We start from the raw sequence: 21,415 nt of genomic DNA, 5'->3' as shown, positions 1-21,415 counted from the left end.
AAAAACTCTAAATTGTGAGCTTATGATACTAACCGATCTGTGTGACTAAGTTGTCCCCTAGAGCTCAGTAAAGCTAAGGTAACAGTAAGCTCAGTAAAGATAAATCAGGACAGTTTGACCTGGGTTTTTTGAAGGCTGCGTTTTGTTTTGCTGTTTAACTAGCCATTTTAGCTTGTTTACTGCGCTCTCAGTCTAGACAGTCGTAGCTGTAATTAGAAGGATCATTATGGTTGTGCTGATTTATCTCTTTAACCTTGATTTAAAGCGGTTATATCCTGGTTGACGTTCCTTTCGTTATGAGGAAAAATTAAATAAGAGGAAATTTATTAAGCCTGTGGGTGATATATGCATTACTGAGACTTCCTTTATTGCACTGTTAAATCTGATAAGCAGTGCAAGCGTTGGGTCCAATTTGTGCTGGTAAACCTGTTTTTCCTCGTGCCTTAACACGGTGCAAAGTTGGCGACTCATTGTGTCGACAACAAAACGATTTTATACGGCAGATCACATCGACCAAGGGAAAACGACTTTGATCAAATTCTGCCTTCATTTTACACAGAGTAGCTGTTATAACGCGCTTTTACTGTAATCGAAGGCAGAAGCCTACAACACTACCACTGACGTCATGATTATCATTTTTCTAATTTTTATGTTATCTTCAACTTTCAGCCGATCGGAAAGCCATATCAGGGCTGTCAATACCATTGCAAATCCATATCCAGACGATACGAGATTGCACCGACTAACCGAACCATGTAAGTTCTTACTCCTCAAATTATTTTACGTAGGCGATGTATTGCAAGTCAATATACTGCCACGTCACTGACCGAAAACAGTTTCACATGCGTTAAATATTGTTTGCCATTAATTGGCTGAAAGCGATTTTTAATGGCGAAAATAGCGATTTTTAATGGCGAAAATAGCGATTTTAAATGGCTTTTTTTCTGCAGTAGGTGATCACGAAACCTACGCAGCGACAGTTAGTCTTTGCTCAAACGGTTCACGATATGACGTTTTCGACACCAACAACACAGGCGCTGACGACAGCGAAAATGTCCAAAAGCGGCGCGCTTATGCATTTTTTCTGCGCGGATATGAACCTCTGGCATTCTACTCACGACCCAAGCGGGACATCCCTGCAATGCAGTATAAAGAATTCCTTAACATTTCGAAGTTTATCGGTCTCCATCGGGTTGCCCTGCCACAAAATAACCTGAGCGTTCCGGAACTCGAAGAAGCACTAACATACGCCTGGTCACCCAGTTTCGGTAACTATAGCAATAAACCGTGATTTCGATGATTTTCGAAAGTCCAATGTTTTTGAATGGCATTAGATTTTTAACCTCAAAGTAGTATTCACCGCTTTGTGATTTTACCAGAAAAAAGCAATTTGACTGCGAAACGCGTTCAAATCGTAAAACTGGGGGATACGTGGGATGATTTTACTAGCACCGGGTAAAGCTCTCCAAGCCGCTCGTTTAAATTTGGGTTATGCGAGGGTATTGTGCAAATGTTGATGTTATTGAAGGTCACCTGTTGTGTCAGTCATCTATATTCTGCCGGCGAATAAGCTTCCTTCACCCGGTGATTACACGCCTAGATTCAAACCTACGCAGAAGCTATCGTTCCTGGAGCTGCCAAAAATTTCCCCTCCTTCCGCCGAAACTTTCTGGCAGCGGCTGGGGGAAAAAGGCTTAACACCCGCCACTGGGAAAGTCTTCACTAATGCCGCCCCTTATCATACCTCCGCGACAACATATTATCTTGCGGCGGGAAACAGTTCGACATCCGGGGATTTTGATACTGATCAGTTGCAATCTGATCAAAAGGCTATAATCCTGCGAAATAGAGTGGAGCAAAATTGTGGCGAGGACGGAACCAGCAATGCACAACTGCATTTTGCCCCATTTGAACCAGCGATAGCCATCAACAGATCAAATGGCGCATTTTCGGAGTACGTTCATAACTTCGTAGTATTACTAACGAAAGGGTCCTGAGATTTGCGCCTAGTGTAGATTAATTACTCGCCGGTTATTGTACACTTTGAAGCAAGCATTGCTCTGTAATCTCATTTATTGTATACCCTTTCGGGAAATGTAAAGGCTGACTTCATATAAACTACAGCAGTCTTTGACAACCGAGCGGTCTTTTTCTTGGATTATTGTTGTGCGTTATTTTTGCCAGAATAAGTGTTCTGCCGTTTTCTTTCGTGGCGACCGTCAAGCAAAGGATATATCAAGAAACAATGGGCGTATCCAACTTGGAAGCAGATGGCGCGGGCCGCTACTACAGATACGACCCAGATGCCCAAAGCCGAAAGGGGAATCGTATCCCCTACCTGCCAGAATTCCCCATCATGCGAGCCCATTCCTTCCGAATGTATACGAATCTGCCGATTAGCATCCAGTTGCTACCAGAACTGGAAACATTAATGACAGACCGTCTCAATGCCGACACTGATTTAAAAGGAAAAGGTAGAGCAAAAAAATATGAATCCAACGTCACTGATTTTCTGCTGCAAATTGAACATTTAGCTGCAATAGCTATGTAATGCCTACTGACTTACAGTATTTTAACAGGATCCGTGCAAGTGCGTCTCTGGAACTTCGACCCGGAAGGGCTAGCTGTCAACTTCTTCGTCTACTTCAACACCGGCATATTTGAGGAGAAAGCCGTTCTCGATGGTCGGCTTTCCTACGCACAGACCATATACTCTAAGCTAGAAGGGCTTACCTTAGACAAAAGGCAATCGGATGGCGATTTCGTCGGGAATGTTTTTAAGCTCATCCGGGAGGATCCGACAGATCGCGTACTGCTAAGAGATATGAAAAAATATCTTTGTCAAACTAGCGTTGCTGTTATTCCACAGCCGTACTGCCCGGTAAGAGCAGAGTTTATTTTGCCCGTTGAACTTATGGAACCGACGTCTTCCCGCTACGACGTAGTTGTAAAGGAAGGTTATTACACATCGAAAGAAAAAATGTTGGTGAGTGAAAAGACTTAACACAAATTTATACCTGCTAACATGAACCTGAACTTCAAGAGAGTAGCGTGTAGAAGCTTCATGTTTGTTAGCTGAAAAACATGACTGTTCTTCTATCGGCTATCCCATATCGTAATATCTTATTCCGCAACCCAAGATTTGTTCTCAAGTGTTTTAAGGGGATCTGTAACAACCATTTACGGATTAATCACTAAGACTGTCTTACCACACTCAGTTTGATTTACTGTACACAGAATACCGATCGCGTTATGGCCGCTGTCCAACAAGCTTTTGCCGAAGCCAACCCCATAACGATAGATGACATCACACTGACCATCACTTTAAATGGACGCGACGACGACGTCCACACGGTTGAGGGGTGAGTAAAAGACCGACTTTATTATTGTGCACTAAAGACGTGACCATTGTTTTGCGGCTGGCGATGATTTCACTTGTATTTATCATATTGCAAGAACTTTCCGCCATAGATTTGGTATTTTTTGTGACTATCTCGTATATCCTGGCTCTTCTACAGGGACGATGTATCGCGGTTCAATTTCACCTTATCGTATCCAAAAATGAACACCGGTGATTACTGGAAGCTGTTTCGCTATCCAGCACAAGAGGTCCTCAACAAGTATCTGGATCGTGTAGGAGCTCGAATCGCCACAACTTGGACATACTCGATGCCTTTGACCGTTGACTTTCAGCTGTAATTTTCATGAGAACGAAGAGCAGTCGTGGGAATGAAATGGCGCGCAATAACAAGTGTTATGATGCAGTAATAAGTGATAACTGATAGTGAATAAAGAAAACTGTGCACTGGTATTTTACTAAACTTTAAATAAAGCCTATGCCGACTGTTAACAATAACACGGATATAAAAGTGGGATAAATCTGAGATTGGGTGAACTCCTATCATAAAATTCAGTTGTGTTGTTTAAAAGCAAGGCACCTTATCGTTAGATAAACGTTATGAATATTGCATTTTATACTGTGTGTTTAATGTAGGTATCTGTCTTTAATGCTTTACAGGTCTGTACTGTATTTTGTATTTATACTTCCCACTCCCAGAAATAGTGAGTTGGGCGTAACAACAGTGACTGAAAGATTAATTTTAATTGTAGGTATATGATACTGTAGATCATTGAAGTATTTGTACTTATCACGCAAACTGACCTGACGCAGTAATTTTAGCATTTGATGCAAACTGGATCCGTGAAAGTTTCTGAGGGCACAGAAAAATGCAAAGAAAACGGTATTACCGTTTTCTTTGCATTTTTCTTTACCGTTCACTTTGTATCCATTAATGGATACAAAGTGAACTACCGGAACTTTAATAAGTATCATTATGCGAGTACAAACTATGTATCAAAGAAAACGGCATTTATAACAGAAAAACTAGTGTAATTAGTACTCTGTAAAGTGAACTAGTGTAACTATTGACATAACAAAAAATCGCCAATCGTGCGCTAACCAACAAAGCAATTAGGTAATAGGTAGACAATCATATTATTTCATAATTTTTATTAGGTGAAGGCTCCGCATACCACCTTTATACCACCGTTGGCTCCTAGTACCACCTTTCATACCACCTTTGGCTCCTAATACCACCTTTTGCACACCACTTTTGACTCCGCATACCACCATTTAATTTTTAAAATTTTTAGAAGTGAATTTTTTAACATCAAGAAACAAGATGATAATCTTTCCGTTTACCGGCCGGATAAAGACGGCAACTTGAAGGCATTCAGTATCGCAACCGACGCTATGGAAAAACAGTACGAACACACACGGGAAATGTTTATGCGTACTGTTTGTATGGAAGCGTGTGCCCGTAATATCCGTACATAACGTTACGTTGCGAACATCGTACACCAAACACGGTATCCGAACATGGCTAGTGAAGTAATTTGAAAAGACCAGGATTTAACCATTCGGTTTTACCAGATGTCCTTATTAATTCATAATAATACCGCTGCAAGAAAAATTAAATGGTGGTATGCGGAGTCAAAAGTGGTGTGCAAAAGGTGGTACTAGGAGCCAACGGTGGTAAAAGGTGGTATGCGGAGCCTTCACCTTTTTATTATCGAAGCACGAACCCTCTGATTTAGACGGATTGCGTAGTATAACGTGTTTCAGTTGTATCTTCATTGGCACGAATCGCTATCTTTAGGAGTCCATTGCGCGATCGCCGGTGGGTTGTCGTTGGGAATCGTCGTCATATTTCCCTACAAAGGTCATTATAATTCCCGCACCCATATAAGCCTTTCATAAAATTTACGTACGGATGGGCGCTAACCTGCACGTCACAAATGCCCAGATAGCTGCCACTTTTCGTGTAGAATTCTTGCAGTAGTCGGACGTCCTCATCGTTCCACATGTGACTGCTGAAGTACTTTTGTACTTGTGGTTGTAGTTGCTGGACCATGAAGCGACGTACTGCAGGTAAATCACTACTTCCAATCAGCAGGATGCTAGCCACTTCCGGCGTTAGTTTAGGCCGGAAGATCTTACTGCGGGTATATATCAGGAAGCAAAATGGTCATTTCATCTAGCACGCACAGATCTACGATAAAAGTACCGGTTTTTTCGTGGTTGCGACAGTATTGCCAAGTAACCCGGTACACGGAATTGCGTTCCGCAAGTCTGCAGTGCGGACTTGGGGTAATAGTTGATGAACGCTTGGCATGTTTCTCCCGCAAAGTTTTCTCCGCCCTAAACCGGGATATAGCCTGTGGAAAATATTGTTCCGTTGTTGTCTAAGAACTTAACGTACAAACACTGGTTGAATGTCCTTTTGCGTGGTAAAATTGCACTCCACGACGAGCCGATCACCCTAAATAAAATTAATGGAACAAACATTATGCAGTCACGGTGAGATGTTGGTCTTTCTAGGCGCACTCAATAAACACAAGTCCGATGATGTGCATAATGTCACTTGTATAAGCGCGCGCACCGATCGTTACCGGAAGAAATTTCCTAAACGGAGTAACAGGTCGCATAGTTTGAAGAATGACATCATAATTAGAAACGGCATCGATGATCGGCAGTTCTCTGGAGCCTCGGAAGTGCCGTATAACGCCACTCAAACCTAGAAAACAATACCGATCACAACATTGAATAGTAATGACAATTAGTAACTAATTGCCACTTATATAAAGGCTACCTGCATTCCGCTACCGGCATGCTTTGCCTACCTCGTGTATGCATGTGAAAAACACTGGAGAAGATTGTAATGCCGTCTGTAGGAAGCTGTAATCATCACATTGATCATTCACAAAACCGCAAAACGCTTCCAGATAATATTATACGCACCACATGGGTACAGAAACTGGAGCAATGTGCTTGCACCGTGAAGGCTTTTTGTCCTGGAGGCAAGGTCATAGTAACTGCTCCAAAGATAAAATAGAATTAGAAATTAATTAAATACCATTTAAACAGAAGAGAGCTTCATTTACCCGTAGTGAAATAAAATGAGCTCATTCGTTAATGTCCAACTTGCTGTTATTTTACTGAGTTTATTTAATAAATGTAGCATTTCATATTATGTGATAGATAATCCGAAGACACGGATAAAGGAAAATTATTTTCGTACAATTTTCTTAAGTACTCACAATCCATACCAGTCACCCCGGCCATCAGTGTGCCCATGTCGTATTGTTGCAGTTGTTCGCTCAAGTGATATATTATTCCGGAGTCATCCGCAAACGCTGTAATATAACAAAAAGCACCTCTTGTTCCACATTCGGCGAAGAAATAATAACATAGAACGTACAGCGGCGCTCGGGATTATTGTAGTGCACCTGTAAGAGTAGGTACTTCCCCGACATTTCCGGTTCCCATGGTTGACCGGTCACTCTGGGATAGGAAGTGATGCTCTGAATTGTAACAGGGGCATTTAAAACGAACAAAAATTCAAATTACCAATAGAAAGTCAAAGAACGCTGAAACTGGTAAAGCGATGTAAATACGACGGTCAGGCTTTAGCATCGCATATCGGCAAATCATTAGCATTAAAACTAATGCGGTTGATCTAAGAGAAACTGCGTACCGCTTGGCCCATGACCCATGCCACCGTTATGACGGGGCAGTACTTCAAAATGAACGACACACCATCCGTGGGATTGCAACGAAATTTGCCCTTGATTAATTCCGGCGCATACTGAGGAATGTCATTACATGCATACACCAGTATCTGGCGAATATTTTCGGCATTTTGCTTGTCGATGTCGGGTTGGGTCTGCATGATCATGGCAGCAATAATCATGTTATGAAAAGTACACTTAATTTATCGAGATTATTGCATAACACAGCGCATAACATACTGCAACAGCGTGATACTTTTTCTCCAGTTTCGGCACCGTATGTAGCGCGCACCAGGACACCGAGTCCGTATCGTTCGTCACAACGACCTGCAGAAAAGTATTTTTTCTTTTAGTCACAATATCTGGGACGCGTGGCAGCAATCGAGATGCGTACCATCCTGTGTAAAGCAAAGCTTTAAAAGCCCAGTAAACTAAGTTGTATATTTATTGTGAAAACTCGTGCTCAAGATAGCCAAACGCTTGCAAACCGCACCAAGACACTATCCGCGCATCGTTTTTTCGTAGACGCATTTTACAATGTGTCTTACATAGCAAGCTTACGCAAGTATCACTCGATTGGTGTTAGATATTGCAGCCGGTACCTAACTCACATTTCCAATGCTGAAGAGCATCTTTTTGGTCTCTTCGCTGTGAAGCTTGGTAGCTGTTTCATGATCTGCTTGCCGATCGCCCTCGTCGGCTTTACTTTGTGCAACAAAATTAATGCTGGCCATACCACGGAAAGTGTGGTAAGGCACAAGCGACGTAGGACTTGTCAGCGGCTGGCTGTGTAGACTGTATATAACATACTGCGCAACATCCTGTACAGAAGGCGAAATATGCAATATTTACACTTTTACAGCAATGGTGACCGACCTACAACTGTATCACAAAATTACCCGAAAGGACCGGTCAGCCTCGTCACACGTTATCAACCAACGCGCTGCTCGGATACTCGTGTATGTTCCATTTTTGTATCCAGAGATTTTCTGCCAGTCTTGTTGGGCATCCAAACTTAAATTCACCGCCATTTGGGCCGGGTTGGTTTGTAAATAACGGTCCTAAATGCAACACCTTGGCAGTCTGAAACTGGTGTCACCTGCAACTTTAAGTTTGGTTATCTTTACTTGAACAATAACTTCCAAAGTCAAATCATCGACGTATCCAAACAGCACATCCGATTGGTCCATGCCGCCGTCGGGTGACAGTCCCATGGCCAGCCAGCCGTGCGTCGGATATGACAGTTGCACTTCAATGTGTGACTCGTTCGTGCCCCAGCTGATCTCCAACGGTTGGTCGGGGGCGGGGCCTTGGAACCGGCGGACACTGGATAGCTCAATGCTGTGGTTACCATAAAGCAGCAAGAGGAACACCCAACAAGATAACGTTCCGCTTTGCATATTTGTACATACAAATTTTTGCCTGCAACCCAAAAACAGTAGCAGCAGCGGTGGTGATGAAGAAAATATTGCTGAAATAAAACTGAAATGCATGTGAGCCATCCGTTCTTTCACGTGCGCTAAATAAAATTGGTTTAATTGTAATGCCTGAGGATAAAAATTTGGTAAATCAATGCCTGAGCTTACGGCCACGCGTTGTTGTTGCCTTGGTTGGTGTGCACCATGTTCGTAACTTACATAAGCCCTTTTGTGCTAATTAAACGTTGTTATCTAAAAGGCGCGCAAATGCAGCTGTCATACAAATAATTATTATGAGTACTGTCAGATGAAAATCGTGCAATAATCCATTACGCCAGACAATCTACTCGTACGTTGGGCTTTTATTCTTTTGGGATCCCATTCAGTCAAAAATTTTTTAATGACCTTAATTTCTTAGAGAATGTTATCGGTTCGTTGTGGAAGAAACTAGACTAAAAATTACCGCCGCTCAGTTAAGCCCAACGAGTCTATAAATCAACTGTTCGCTTAAATTTGGAAAATTTATTATAATACGTACAGTTGCAGCGGTAAAACTAGACAAATTCTCAAGTTCATGGTTTATCTCAGCCTGCAGCTGTAATAACCTTAACGCACAAAAAACTAGAGTAAAACTACAATGTTTTCATTGGTACACGGATGTTAGGTTATTAGCGTAAAAAAGGTCACAAGAATACTTACACAACGACCAAGCAAAAAATATTTTTAATTAATATTTTGCGAAAGCGCGTACTTGAAGAAAGTTTTTTGATGAGTTTCGCTCTTTTTATTTAACATCTTGCAATGATCTGCGAAGGTTTTCAAAGAGATTTATGGAAAGTAGTTGAAGAACAGTCAGTCCGGAAGGAGCGCTTTTCACAAAAGAAGTTAGAGATCTGAAAAATAGTTATGCCGCAAGCAGCCATCACTGTCTCCACTAAAATTGCATCACAGACCACTTGGTTGTTCACATCTTCCGCAAATGTGACATGGAAAATGATTTATCCGCACTTATAAGAAAATATCGCAGCATTTGGGAACCACTAGGGTAGGCAGTTAATTATGGTCTTCCACATGGATTGCTACCCTTCAGAAGTGATTACGTTATAATGAGTTTGAAGCTGTTAACTGATTAAACACTGTATGTGGCAAGCGCATTCGCTGTATTAATGTATGCAACCAGATGTTCGGCGTGGTAACTCACGCATAATAGTATAATACGGGTAGAAAGATGTTTGAAAAGTAGAAGGTCAAAAAGTTGCAGGCTCTTAAAAATGCAGGTCACGCCCAAAACTTTTGCAGTTATGAGTTATGACTAAGTAACTCAAGAGTTTATTCCGTGGACCATTCAAAGGCCATCTGTCTTACAGGACATGGTGCATTTTGACTACAGAGGAACAGCTTAAACTGGGAAACAGAATGATATAGGTAAGTTCTCTCGTTCCCCGTGTATACTGGAGTTTTAGCAATCTTTTTTACTTTATTCTGACTACTAAGCATTTGAAGCAATTGACAATACGCACCATAACAATAGCACCATGTTTGTCTGACCAATGATTTTGATGGCATCTATGCCGCTGATTCAATCCGAAAGGCACATCAAAGCTGTAAATTCCATTGTACATCCATACGCAAATGATACGAGAATGTACCGACTAAGCCAACCAGGTGCGTATCATGTATTCTTTCGATTGAGCGTTATAATTATCTGATGCCGTTATTCAGTTATGTCTTATTCGTATCATGCACACAACAGTTTTTAAATAAAATTTAAGTCTTAAGTTCGTTTTTTTCTTACAGTACTTTGTAGGTGTCAGTGAAACATTTGAAGCAACGATGAGTCTCTGCTCAAACATCATACAAGATGGCACTGACAGCACGACCTTGGAAATATTTCGGCGTATGGAAGCTTTCATTCTGCGCGGATACGAATCGATTGCGTTTTACGCGCGCTTTAAGCGTGATCTCCTGATAACGAACTTCAGAAAGTTCTTAAATATCCCAAAATATATCGGCATGCACCGGATCGCATTACCTCAAACGAACCTTAGCGTTGCGGCGTTGGAAGAAGCTCTGACGTACGCTTGGTCACCCAGTTTCGGTAAATTAATTTTCATAATGCAGCAGTAAAATGTGCATGCGCTCTTCACTCCGCTGCAATTAGCACCACCAAATAAAATACGGGACAACGGTGCTCTTCGTATTCCTACCCGAAAGAAGTAACTGGACTGCGAAGCGCGTTAAAATCATAAAGCTGGGAGACACATGGGATTTTTCCTCTAGCAATGGGTAAATTGCAAATCGGCACTTATTATTATCACATCAACAGATTCAACTGGTTCCATTACCATAAACATTTTGCTGTAATTTGAAGGTCACCTCTAACATCAGTTGTGTACATTCTGCCTGTGGATAATCTACCGCTAAACAACGATGTTAGACCCCTGGCTCAGAACGTTTCTTCCCTCGCCCTGCCAAAAATCATACCTCCTTCCACCAAAATGTTCTGGCAGCGGCTAGGAGAAAAAAGCTTAGATCCGCCCACTGGAAAAATCTTTCGTAACGCCGCCCCTTATCGAACTCAGTATTCCACGTACTATCTATCGGAGAACAGTTCAGCGACCGTGCATTTTGATATTGACCAATTGCACTCTGATCTGAACGCGTTGATTGTGCAAGGTAGAAAGCGAGAGAACTGCGGCGAGGATGGAATCAATGACGTCCAGCCACATTTTGCAAGATTTGAACCGGGGCAATAGTCACCAACCGATCTGCTGGCAGCTTTTCTGAGTAAGCTATTAACTGTAAGTAGTACATTGGGCTCCTACTGTCAGCATACATTGAGTTGGTTCGCGGTTCAATTTGAAAATACAGTATTTAGGTAGTACATTTATTAGAAAGCTCGGTCAGTACTTAAGTAATTGCTAATCAGTAGCCTTTACATTTATTCTTGTTGCTTCTGGCAAGATATCAGTGTTTATTCCATTAGAATTAGTGTTCTGCCGTTTTCCTTCGTGGCGACCGTGAAGGGCAAAATGTACGTCGATAGACTGGACGAATCAAATCTGGAAAATTACACTAACCGATACTATCAGTTCCAACCGGACCCGAGTCTTCGCAGTCGAGCACGATCCCGTATCCCGTATCTGCCGGAATACCCAATGAATCGACTTTATTCCTTTCGAATGTACCTGGACCGCCCGATGAGTATCCAGCTGTTACCAGAGCTGGAAAAGTTGATGACAGAGCGTCTCAACGACAAAACCCTCATGGGAAAAGGTACATGAATATATATATTATGTTATGTTATTTAAACTGTGCACTGTGCAGTAACTCCGCAAACTCCAACACTGGCTGTCTGACCGGCGCACTATTACCACAAGAAAAGTGCAGGTGCGTCTTTGGAACTTCGATCCGGATGGGTTGACCATTAACTTTTTTGTTTTTACTTCACTTACCGCCCATGAGAAGAGATGTTGGTTCTCGATGGTCGTTTGTCGTACGCGCAGGCCATATTATAGCGACTGTGGTTAAATTCAAATAATTAGAACTTTATTTGATTGGTCAGTCTGTGTGGATTGATGAGTCACAGCTGGCTAGTGTGTTAACGGTGTTTAACGGTGTGATGTGAAATGGGAAATTGGACGCTGATCAGTCGGTGATGGAGTAACTTCCTAAATTTGAATAAATTGGTCCATGGACATTCTGTCGTTCGTTCGGTCGAAATAACCTCTCGTTCTTCCACCTAATCACGCAGCATTCTTCCCGGAAAACAGTAAGACCATTTCCTGTTCAAAAAACTTCCTAATTGCGAACAATTAGACCACCAACATCGGTCCTTTTAGCGGCGTGGCGCGGCGTGTAGCCAACCCACAGTAAACGGGAGCACACCGTCAGCCTTCCGTTGTATGGCGCTTCCTGACTCAAGGGATCGCAAAGAGCCCCCATCAGCTCCTAACGTAGAAGAACAGTGGAAAGTAGTGCAGAATCGTGGTGCGAAGCGTATGCGAGCTGGAATAGCGGACGTAGAGCGAAGTGCATCAGAGCATCAAGAGTACCTCGGATCCGAAGCCATAGCGTACAGAATCTCGTGGTCGGATTACAAGTGGTGGAGACAGCAGGAGCAGACACGTAAGGGTAAGCACCATTATCCCAAAGTTTATAATCGTAGAGATTGTGAGGTTTTGAGGCAGATTTTATGTGTGAAAACCGACGCATTGGAAAGACATTTTACTCGTATTGAGGACTGACGTTTTAACGTAGTGCAGTATCCTGTGTGTGTCCATACTCGTATGGTTTAATTCTGATACAATCGTATGAAGTTTTATGACAATTTCTGGTTTGAATTCGTATGAAATCCATCTGAAAATTTTGAGAACGGCCGTGTTTTATGGACGATTTGTAGAAGAGCAGAATTTTCGTTTCTCGTGAGGATTTTCCGAAACGTGCCTAGACGTGCAAGATTTGCATGTAAGCTTGAGATTGTAAATCGTGATAAGTGAGCGTCGGCATGTCGACCACTGAACCGACAGCGCGAGGCAGCGCCGATAGAACAAAAGACGAGGAACTGGAAGCAGAGCGCAGACAGATCGTAGAGTTGTTGACTCAAGTGAAAAGGGCGAAAGTTAACGAAATTGCCAGTAAAATTAATGCAGTATTAAAAGTAACGATGAATAATAATGAAGCTGTGGAGCATATTGCCAATTACTGTATTCAGACTGGAATTTCGTATGAAGATCTAAAGACAACTGCAGACATTAAGGAATCGGATTATTGGCGTAGAAGTAAAAAGCCTGAAGAAGCAGGAAACATACTGGGCACTGAACCTACAAGTGATAATGTGCAGTCAGAGTGTGATCGTATTGCGAATCAACTTAGAAGTAATTTAGCGGACGCAGATCTGGCAGCAGTTTCGAAACTACTTAAAATTAAAGATGCAGAGATAGCAGAAAATTTTAGTGATTTGCAAAATCGTTTAATACGATTGGAAAGAGAAAATCTGCACTTGAGAAATCGGACTATCAACGTAGAAGATGAAGAAACTGAAGTACATAGTAATGCAGCTGATAATGTAGATAATTATGAACCAGTTAAAAATGAACGTACTCAGACTGAAGAAAATATCGCCAGTTCGCAGACCGTAACGAATACAGATATTAATTCGTTAATTTCGGCATTAAATTCGTATGTTATTAATAACAACAGCAGAAACGTAACAAAAGACCATACAATTGAGAAATTTAAAAATAAGTCGAATTACAGCATAAAAGCATTTTTCCAGCAGTTTGACCGGGTAGCGGATAATTTAAGCTGGTCATCAGCAAAGCGTATCAGTATGTTACCAACGTATTTGGAAGAAGGTCCGCGTAAATTTTTCGAAAGTATGTGGTCAACGAATAGCAGAAAATCATATGCGGAATGGAAGCATATCATGTGTTTACGTTATCTGCCGGAAGACTATAAGCAAGTAAAGCGTATGGAGCTGGCACAGAAAACCTTAAAGCCTGGTGAAAATGTAGAGGAATTCTTCGATGAAATGTTGGACTTAATGCAGGAAATTAATCCAAATATGGCGGAAGAGGATAAGATTGCTGAAATACGCAGAGCTATTGACAGTAACGTCGAGTATCGTAAGCTCCTAGCGGTCGCTAAAGTGAATACAATTCCGGAAATGCGTAGAGTTTTAAGTAACTTGGCACGTATTGACCAGTCGGAAACGAAAGAAACTATGCAAGCGAGTACGGCACAGGCAGTTAATGCGTATGAATACCGGCGAGACCGAAGTAGATCTTTTGACAAATTTAGATCTTTTCGGGAACGTAGTGGATCTCGCGATCGTAATGATTTCCGTAACAATCAGTACAGTAATAACCGATATAGTAATAATAGCAGGAATACGTATGCAAATCGGGATATCCGTACTGATAATCGTTATAATAATAACCGCGATACTCGTAATGATTTTCGTTATGGCAATCGCGATTCACGTACGTATGAGAATCGTGGCAGAAATGACAGATGGAACCGGGATGAGCGAGGACGCAGTGGTAGTCGCGATCGTGGTGACCGATTTCGCCCTGATTTCTCCCGTGGTCGTAGTGGAAGTCGAGATCGTGATGTGAATCGCAACAGAGAACGTAATGATAATCGTAGATTTTCTCGTTCTCGTAGCCCTGGACAACGTGATTTGCCTATTACGCAGTGGAAATTCAGTCGTAATGAAATCGATTTCTCATCGTACAGACTAAATAATGGATTGTACTTTTGTCCTAAGTGCTTCGATTATCGGCATGGGTTTCGTATGTGTCCTTTCATTAAGAGTCGTAGAGATTTAGAATCTATATTGCCAAAATGTCCTGAAGATAAGAAGCGAGAACTACAGCGAGCGTATGAAGATGAAGTAGAAAAGGGAAATCAGAACGATAACTTCTGGGTGTCAGAAGAGGGAAAAGACTGTCGCCATACGTAAACGGAGGTCCGTATGGCCGCGTGGATAGAAAGCCTCCTGTAGACCGTATTGTATCATTGAGTGGCACCGTACCATTGAAGCGTAGTGAGCTGAGTACTAACTTACATGGCGGACCTGCATCCTGTAAACCCGCAAAGGTAAGCGTTGTAATTAACGGACAGGAAGTAGAGGCACTGATAGATACAGGTGCGAGTACAAGCATAATGAGCTATCCTGTGATGTTAGATCTTAAACTGCAACGTATTGAAGCACCGGAAGGGCAGCAGCTAAGATTTACCACCATAAGTAATGATGTGAAAGAAAGTAGACCGTGCTACACCGAATGTGAAATTATTATGGGTCAACATAAATTCAAGCAGGACTTTTGGTTATTAAGTACTGCACCACAAGAATTTTGCATACTCGGAAATGATTTTATTAAGCGTGAAGGCGTAGTGATCAATACTCAGAAAGGTTACATATCATTTGAAGCGTATGAATCTGTACGTGAAATTTCGAAATTAATTGCTAGTATCGATACAGATATGAAATCAAAAGCGGAGTGCGTAGAGTGCATAATGGAACAATATTATGCAAATAATCGTATTAAATACGTAACTGAAGAAAATTATGCATTCAGATTTGAGATTGAAAATAAAAGCACAGATTTCGTACATAAAAAGTATGAAGACCGGTACTTACAGAAACAGTGCGTATCAGATACGCAAGATATTAAGAGTAATTTTAATTACGTAACGAAAACACAAGCAAGAGTGCAACGTATGCAGAATAAAATTGAAGAAGAAGAATTACAGACTACTAGTACAGTAGTACTAGATAATCCCATCGTCGTGCAGACAGTAGCTAGTACAGATAAATCAGTACAGTGTGAAGTACACAGCACCAATGAAGTACGTAGTGAGACTGACGTAATCGATGAAGCAGTTAATGTTGCAACTGATGCGAGTGGAGAATATGACTGGAATTGCACGCGAATTAAATTGAGTAATAATACTCATATTAAACCGAAAACTGGTGTACTTCTAGAAGTGAATGTACCTGATCAGTACACAGGTAATATGAGAATTTTTCCTGAAGGTACCTTACTGTTTAACCATCACGTATCGGTCGGTAACAGTATCGTACAAGTGGAGGATGGTAAAACAGCAGTACTAATCACTAACTTCTCTGATCGGGCTATACGTTTACGTAAAGGTCTTATGGTTGGTGTTGCAGAAATTATGGAAGAAGGTGAAGTGGTCGCAGAGAATGTATTCAGTTCTACAGCTGTCGTAGAAGAGACAGATCATGGAGTTAAAGTTAACGTATTGGATCAAATTAGTGAGATGAAATTTAACCCTAAATTAACCAACGATCAGCGTAAACGTCTGGTTAATTTATTCGTAAAGCATCATGCAGTATTCCCCTGTGAGAATCGTAAATTAGGCGAATGTTCAGAAGTAACGCATGAGATAGAAACAGGCGATCATCCGCCAATTAAGAAACTACCGTATCGTACTTCTTATGCGCAACGTATGATTATTAAGCAGCAGGTAGATGAAATGGAAAATAATGGTGTAATTCGCAAATCAACTTCACCATGGAGTTTTCCTGTCGTACTCGTTAAGAAGGCAGATCCAAATGCAGTACCGAGATTATGCATTGATTTTAGAGAGTTAAATAAGATATATCATAAATCGGAGTGGCCGTTACCAAACGTAGAGGATGCCGTAAATAGCTTTGGAAACTCAAAGTACTTTACTAGCCTGGACTTCAATAGCGGATTTTGGCAAATTCGTATGGCAGAGCGAGATGTTAAAAAATGCTCATTCGTGACCCAAGACGGTCAATTTGAATTCCTACGTATGCCTTTTGGTTTAGCGGGAGCAACCGCTACTTTCCAAAAAGCAATCGACAGCATACTTTCACATTTAAAGTGGAAGGGTGTCGTATGTTACGTAGATGATATCCTAATAGGCGGAGCAACATTTGACGAACACATGGAATTACTGGATAGCGTATTAGCTGCAGTAGCGAAGGCAGGATTCACAGTATCTCCTAAGAAATGTGAGATTGCGTATGACGAAATTAAATTTCTAGGATACTTAATCAGTAGAGACGGACTAAAGCCAGATAAAAGTAAAGTGGATGCGATCGCAAAATTACCAGTACCCGATAGCGTTAAAGCCGTCCGATCGTTTATCGGAGCATTAACGTATTATCGTGGTTTTATAGAAAATTTCTCTACGTATGCCCAACCGTTACTAAAACTAACTCGTAAGGATGAGCCGTTTATGTGGGGAGTAGAGCAGCAACAAGCGTATGACTATTTAAAAACAGTCCTTATGAGCGTACCGGTATTAAAACCTTTTGATTATAAATTGCAGACTCAGCTGAAAACAGATGCTTCCGACATAGGAGTAGGTGCAATATTAGAGCAAAAACACAGCGACGGATGGCACGTCGTGTGTTTCGCATCGCGTATGCTGGACCAACACCAGGTCAATTACTCCGTATCTGAAAAGGAACTATTTGCGATAGTGTTCGCATGTAAAAAGTTCCGTCATTACTTAATGGGACTGAAATTTACCATAATCACAGATCATAGCGCACTACAGTACTTGCTAAATTTAAAAGAACCGCACGGGCGCTTAGCGAGATGGGCACTGATGCTGCAAGAGTACGAGTATGTAATTACGTATCGTCGTGGTAAAGCACATCAAGATGCCGATCATCTCAGCAGATATAGCGTAAAAAAGTCTTGTGGAGAAGAGGAATATCAGATTCCTATGTATCATTCGATTATGGATAATAAGGCAGACGAATTATTAATTAAAGAACAACGTACAGATATATACTGTAGTAACATAATTATGTTACTTACAGATAAAAAGGCTTATGAGAGAGCGACGAAGCGTAAACAGAAGCGATTAGAAATGTTCAGGATAGTAGATGAAATTCTGATGAAAAAGGCGTGCAGAAAAGGCAAGAACTTATTGTTGTACTGTATTCCCAGTACTATGCGTGCTGACATACTATACGTAATGCACGACAGTCCGAGTGGTGGACATGTTGGTTTACAACGTACATTAGAGCGTGTACTTGAACGGTATTATTGGCCAAGAATGTTGCATTATGTGCGTAATTATGTAGAAGCGTGTGAACATTGTCAGAAGCGCAATCCGATTAATATACCTCCGACGGCGTATTTACAACAGTTAAAATCGTATGATAAGTTGGAATGTTGGTCAATAGACATATTGGGACCATTCCATGAAACTGCAGAAGGTTTTAAACATATTATTGTTGCTGTGGAAAACACGAGTAGATTTGTCGTATGTGCAGCAGTGAAAACTACGAATGCGAAAGAGACCGCAGAATTTATTTTAAAGGAGATTATTTTAAAATTTGGTCCTCCAAAGCATTTGACGACAGATCGTGGTTCGAATTTTATCAGCAAAATCGTACGAGAATTGAATCGTATTATGCAAGTTCAGCATAGATTTACGACGTCTTATCATCCGCAGTCGAATGTCAAAGTAGAGCGAATGAATCGTTTTATTGCTGAGAAATTAACTGCATACGTAAACAAGATGCAAAATGACTGGACAAATTACATAGATTTTATTACGTATGCGTATAACAGTACAGTACATAGCGTTACTGGATATGCACCATCGTACTTAATGTTTGGTGTGCAGCCGCTCAGTACAGTAGACACGTTATTCAAGGAAATTAAGTCGGAAAATACTGATAACGTAACAGTAAAGCAGTATTTTGACAAAATGTTCAGAGCGTTACAAATTGCGACGGAATTTTCAAAAATATTGACTGACCGTATGCATGAAAAGAATGCGGAGAATTATGATAGAAATCGTGAAGATAGTACGTACAAAGTAGGTGATTACGTATGGGTGAAAGATGAGCAGCGTACAGTTGGCAGTACTGAAAAATTACAGTACTTGTATAAAGGACCGTACAGAATTTTAGAGATTACAGACGTAGTTAACGTCAAATTGAAGTCAATGGATAAATCAAGTCGTAGTCGTCAGATAATTACTGTACATATGGATAAATTAAAATCGTATAAAGAATACGATCCGGATGTATTAGATAGCAAAAATGACTTTATCAGACGTAGAAGTGAGCGTATAGCTACTAAAACAGATAACGCAAATAATAAGCCGACGATAGTTTCGTCCGTCAAGAATACTCGTATAGTGTCTGCGAAACCTTGTCCAGTAATTCATAAGAAAATGAAATGAAATACTCGTAGTAAACTTACTCCAGTACGTATTGTGCATCTGTACAAAGTATGTTTTGTTTCTTAACAGAAATGGAGCGAAATAATGACGACACTGCAGAAGAGCGCCTGCGTCGTATGGAGCAGATGGCACGGGAGCGTAAGGATGCTGATGCTTTGAATCTCCAACGAGAACGTGAACAACGTGAACGTGACCAACAAGAACGTGAGCGGGTGCAACGTGCAGAGCGTGAGCGGGAAAGACAGCAGTGGCGTGCGGAAGACAAGGAGAAGCGCGATAAATGGCGTCGTGAAGTAGAAGAGCGTAGTGAGAAGTTGCGACAAATTAAAGCTTATGGAGATCAGCTTGAAATAGAAATAGCCGAAGAACGTCTCCGTGGTGCGCGTAAGGAAGTAGATCGTCTGACAGAGTCTATTTCGTGGAGTGAAGAGGAGGAAGCTCGGGATCGGGAAAAGTATCGCAGAGAGCTCGAATCCCAGCGTCGACAACAGCGTATGAGTGGTCAGCGTCAGCAGCAGAATAGTATGCCACCAGCGTCGCACGTGGATCGTGGTGATGATGAGGAGCGGGACAATATGCCATTCATCATGATGACGCCGGTGTATCGTAATGAACCTGTGGAGCATAATGAGCCAGAGCAGCGTAGAGCACATCCTCCGATTACTTTCAAGGATGGACGCGAAGCCACGGTTAACTCACGTATGATGCGTTCCGATCCGCGAGAGCAGACACAGCAACGTACCGCAGATCGTAATGTATGTTATTCTGATGAACAGAAGTATGTTGAGTCAGATACTTATTTTAAATCGTATGTGCAGATGGAAAACCGGACAATGGCACAGCGTGTCGCGGAAAGTGGACCAGTGCAGTCAATGCACAATCAGCAGCAGCGTATGACCCAGCAAAATCCACAGCGTATGCTGCAGCCAAATCAGCAGCAAGCGGACATTGCGCGTAGACGCCAGGGAGAAGCTGTCCTGAAGAACGTAAAGTACCGTATCCAACCGGGTGTACCTGGGAATTTGCCGATTCATCCATTCATGAGTATGGAAAAACGTCTCCGTAAAGAGCAGTATGGTGTCGTGATGGCAGATTTGAATCGCATGGCGGATGGACTTAACACACTGGCGCAGAGCGAACAGAATCCAGACAAAGCGGAAACTTGTAGAGCGGAACGATGGCACGTGTTAGAGTTGAAGACATTTTTGGAGTTATTGCGAAGTAATGAAGCGGAAAATAAGAAGCGATTCGTAACGTATCCAGAGCCTATAAAGACGTCACTCAGTCCAAAGTATGTGGAGACTTGGTTCTATGATCGTTTCGCTGCGACTTCGTGGATCACGTATGAATCCCAGAAGGACGGTACGACTCGTTGGGAGAATCGTTATGGACAGGTGTTTAAACTTATTCAGGGACGATTCCGACGTAGTGAAGAGCCGCCTTTGTACTTTAATCCGAACCGATTCTTCCCGGATGACATTGCCTTTTGGTCGGGAGACTGTATGTGGGATGGAACATATGACGAAGTGAGCCGTGAATATGTTTTGCGTATGTATCGTGAGCTGGACCGTATGCGACAACAGTGGTATGCAGATCGCCGCAGACAGTATGCTTCGATTGACATGTGGAGCTGCGGACATCACATTGAAATGGAACGTGACATTCATAAGATTGGAGAACGTATTGTGAAAGAGTTACCAGCGGACGTACAGCGTAGTCAGAGCGAAGAGCGGATTCGTAGTGGTGATCTCGATGAGCTGGCACGATTACGAGCGGAAACAGAGAAGTACCAGCAGGAGATCAAACGTATGCAAGAAAAGCAAAAGCAGGAAGAAGCAGAGAAACGGCAGCTGGAGGATGATCTGAAGGTGATGATGGATCAGCGTAAGAAAGAGAAAGAGGAATGGCGCGAGGAGCGACGTAACGGACAGAATGGCAAGGACGAAGATTCTGAAGCGGACAAGTGAAGTGTCGGACAGGCATGGACGGAATGGAATTCGGTAATTTCCATGGATTTTTACTAATAATTTGCTCATTTCTGTTTGCTGGAATAACAGTATTTGATTTTGTAATCTCTTTTTTGTGTCTTGGTTAATTCACTAATTAACCGCTTACGGCGGGGATATAGCGACTGTGGTTAAATTCAAATAATTAGAACTTTATTTGATTGGTCAGTCTGTGTGGATTGATGAGTCACAGCTGGCTAGTGTGTTAAC

At 41.8% G+C, this 21,415-nt stretch overlaps 3 protein-coding genes across 3 annotated transcripts; 2 read left to right on the top strand and 1 right to left on the bottom strand.

Annotated features, from left to right (window-relative positions):
• Positions 1-435: 435 nt before the first annotated feature.
• On the top strand, positions 436-3,912 carry LOC129589615 (uncharacterized). Its single transcript, XM_055484432.1, has 8 exons — positions 436-755; positions 951-1,268; positions 1,380-1,455; positions 1,529-1,954; positions 2,185-2,474; positions 2,580-2,986; positions 3,238-3,362; positions 3,519-3,912. The coding sequence occupies exons 1-8, from the start codon at positions 626-628 to the stop codon at positions 3,697-3,699; spliced, it is 1,953 nt and encodes a 650-aa protein (XP_055340407.1). The 5' UTR covers positions 436-625; the 3' UTR covers positions 3,700-3,912.
• A 1,152-nt stretch (positions 3,913-5,064) lies between these two features.
• On the bottom strand, positions 5,065-8,529 carry LOC129589685 (DBH-like monooxygenase protein 1 homolog). Its single transcript, XM_055484525.1, has 14 exons — positions 8,199-8,529; positions 7,971-8,132; positions 7,683-7,892; positions 7,312-7,398; positions 7,038-7,226; positions 6,762-6,864; positions 6,601-6,696; positions 6,302-6,375; positions 6,184-6,238; positions 5,953-6,077; positions 5,763-5,822; positions 5,568-5,701; positions 5,286-5,499; positions 5,065-5,214 (listed from the first exon to the last, which is right to left on the bottom strand). The coding sequence occupies exons 1-14, from the start codon at positions 8,469-8,471 to the stop codon at positions 5,134-5,136; spliced, it is 1,863 nt and encodes a 620-aa protein (XP_055340500.1). The 5' UTR covers positions 8,472-8,529; the 3' UTR covers positions 5,065-5,133.
• A 3,118-nt stretch (positions 8,530-11,647) lies between these two features.
• LOC129589577 (trichohyalin-like) lies at positions 11,648-21,166 on the top strand. The gene is made up of 3 exons (XM_055484377.1): positions 11,648-11,765; positions 19,269-19,954; positions 20,018-21,166. The coding sequence occupies exons 1-3, from the start codon at positions 11,648-11,650 to the stop codon at positions 21,164-21,166; spliced, it is 1,953 nt and encodes a 650-aa protein (XP_055340352.1).
• Positions 21,167-21,415: the final 249 nt, after the last annotated feature.

This window comes from Paramacrobiotus metropolitanus, unplaced genomic scaffold (genome assembly GCF_019649055.1).
Source record: "Paramacrobiotus metropolitanus isolate TYO unplaced genomic scaffold, Prichtersi_v1.0 Parri_scaffold0000036, whole genome shotgun sequence".
In the NCBI taxonomy this organism is placed as follows: domain Eukaryota; kingdom Metazoa; phylum Tardigrada; class Eutardigrada; order Parachela; family Macrobiotidae; genus Paramacrobiotus; species Paramacrobiotus metropolitanus.
This window is presented reverse-complemented; position numbering and strand designations above follow the sequence as displayed.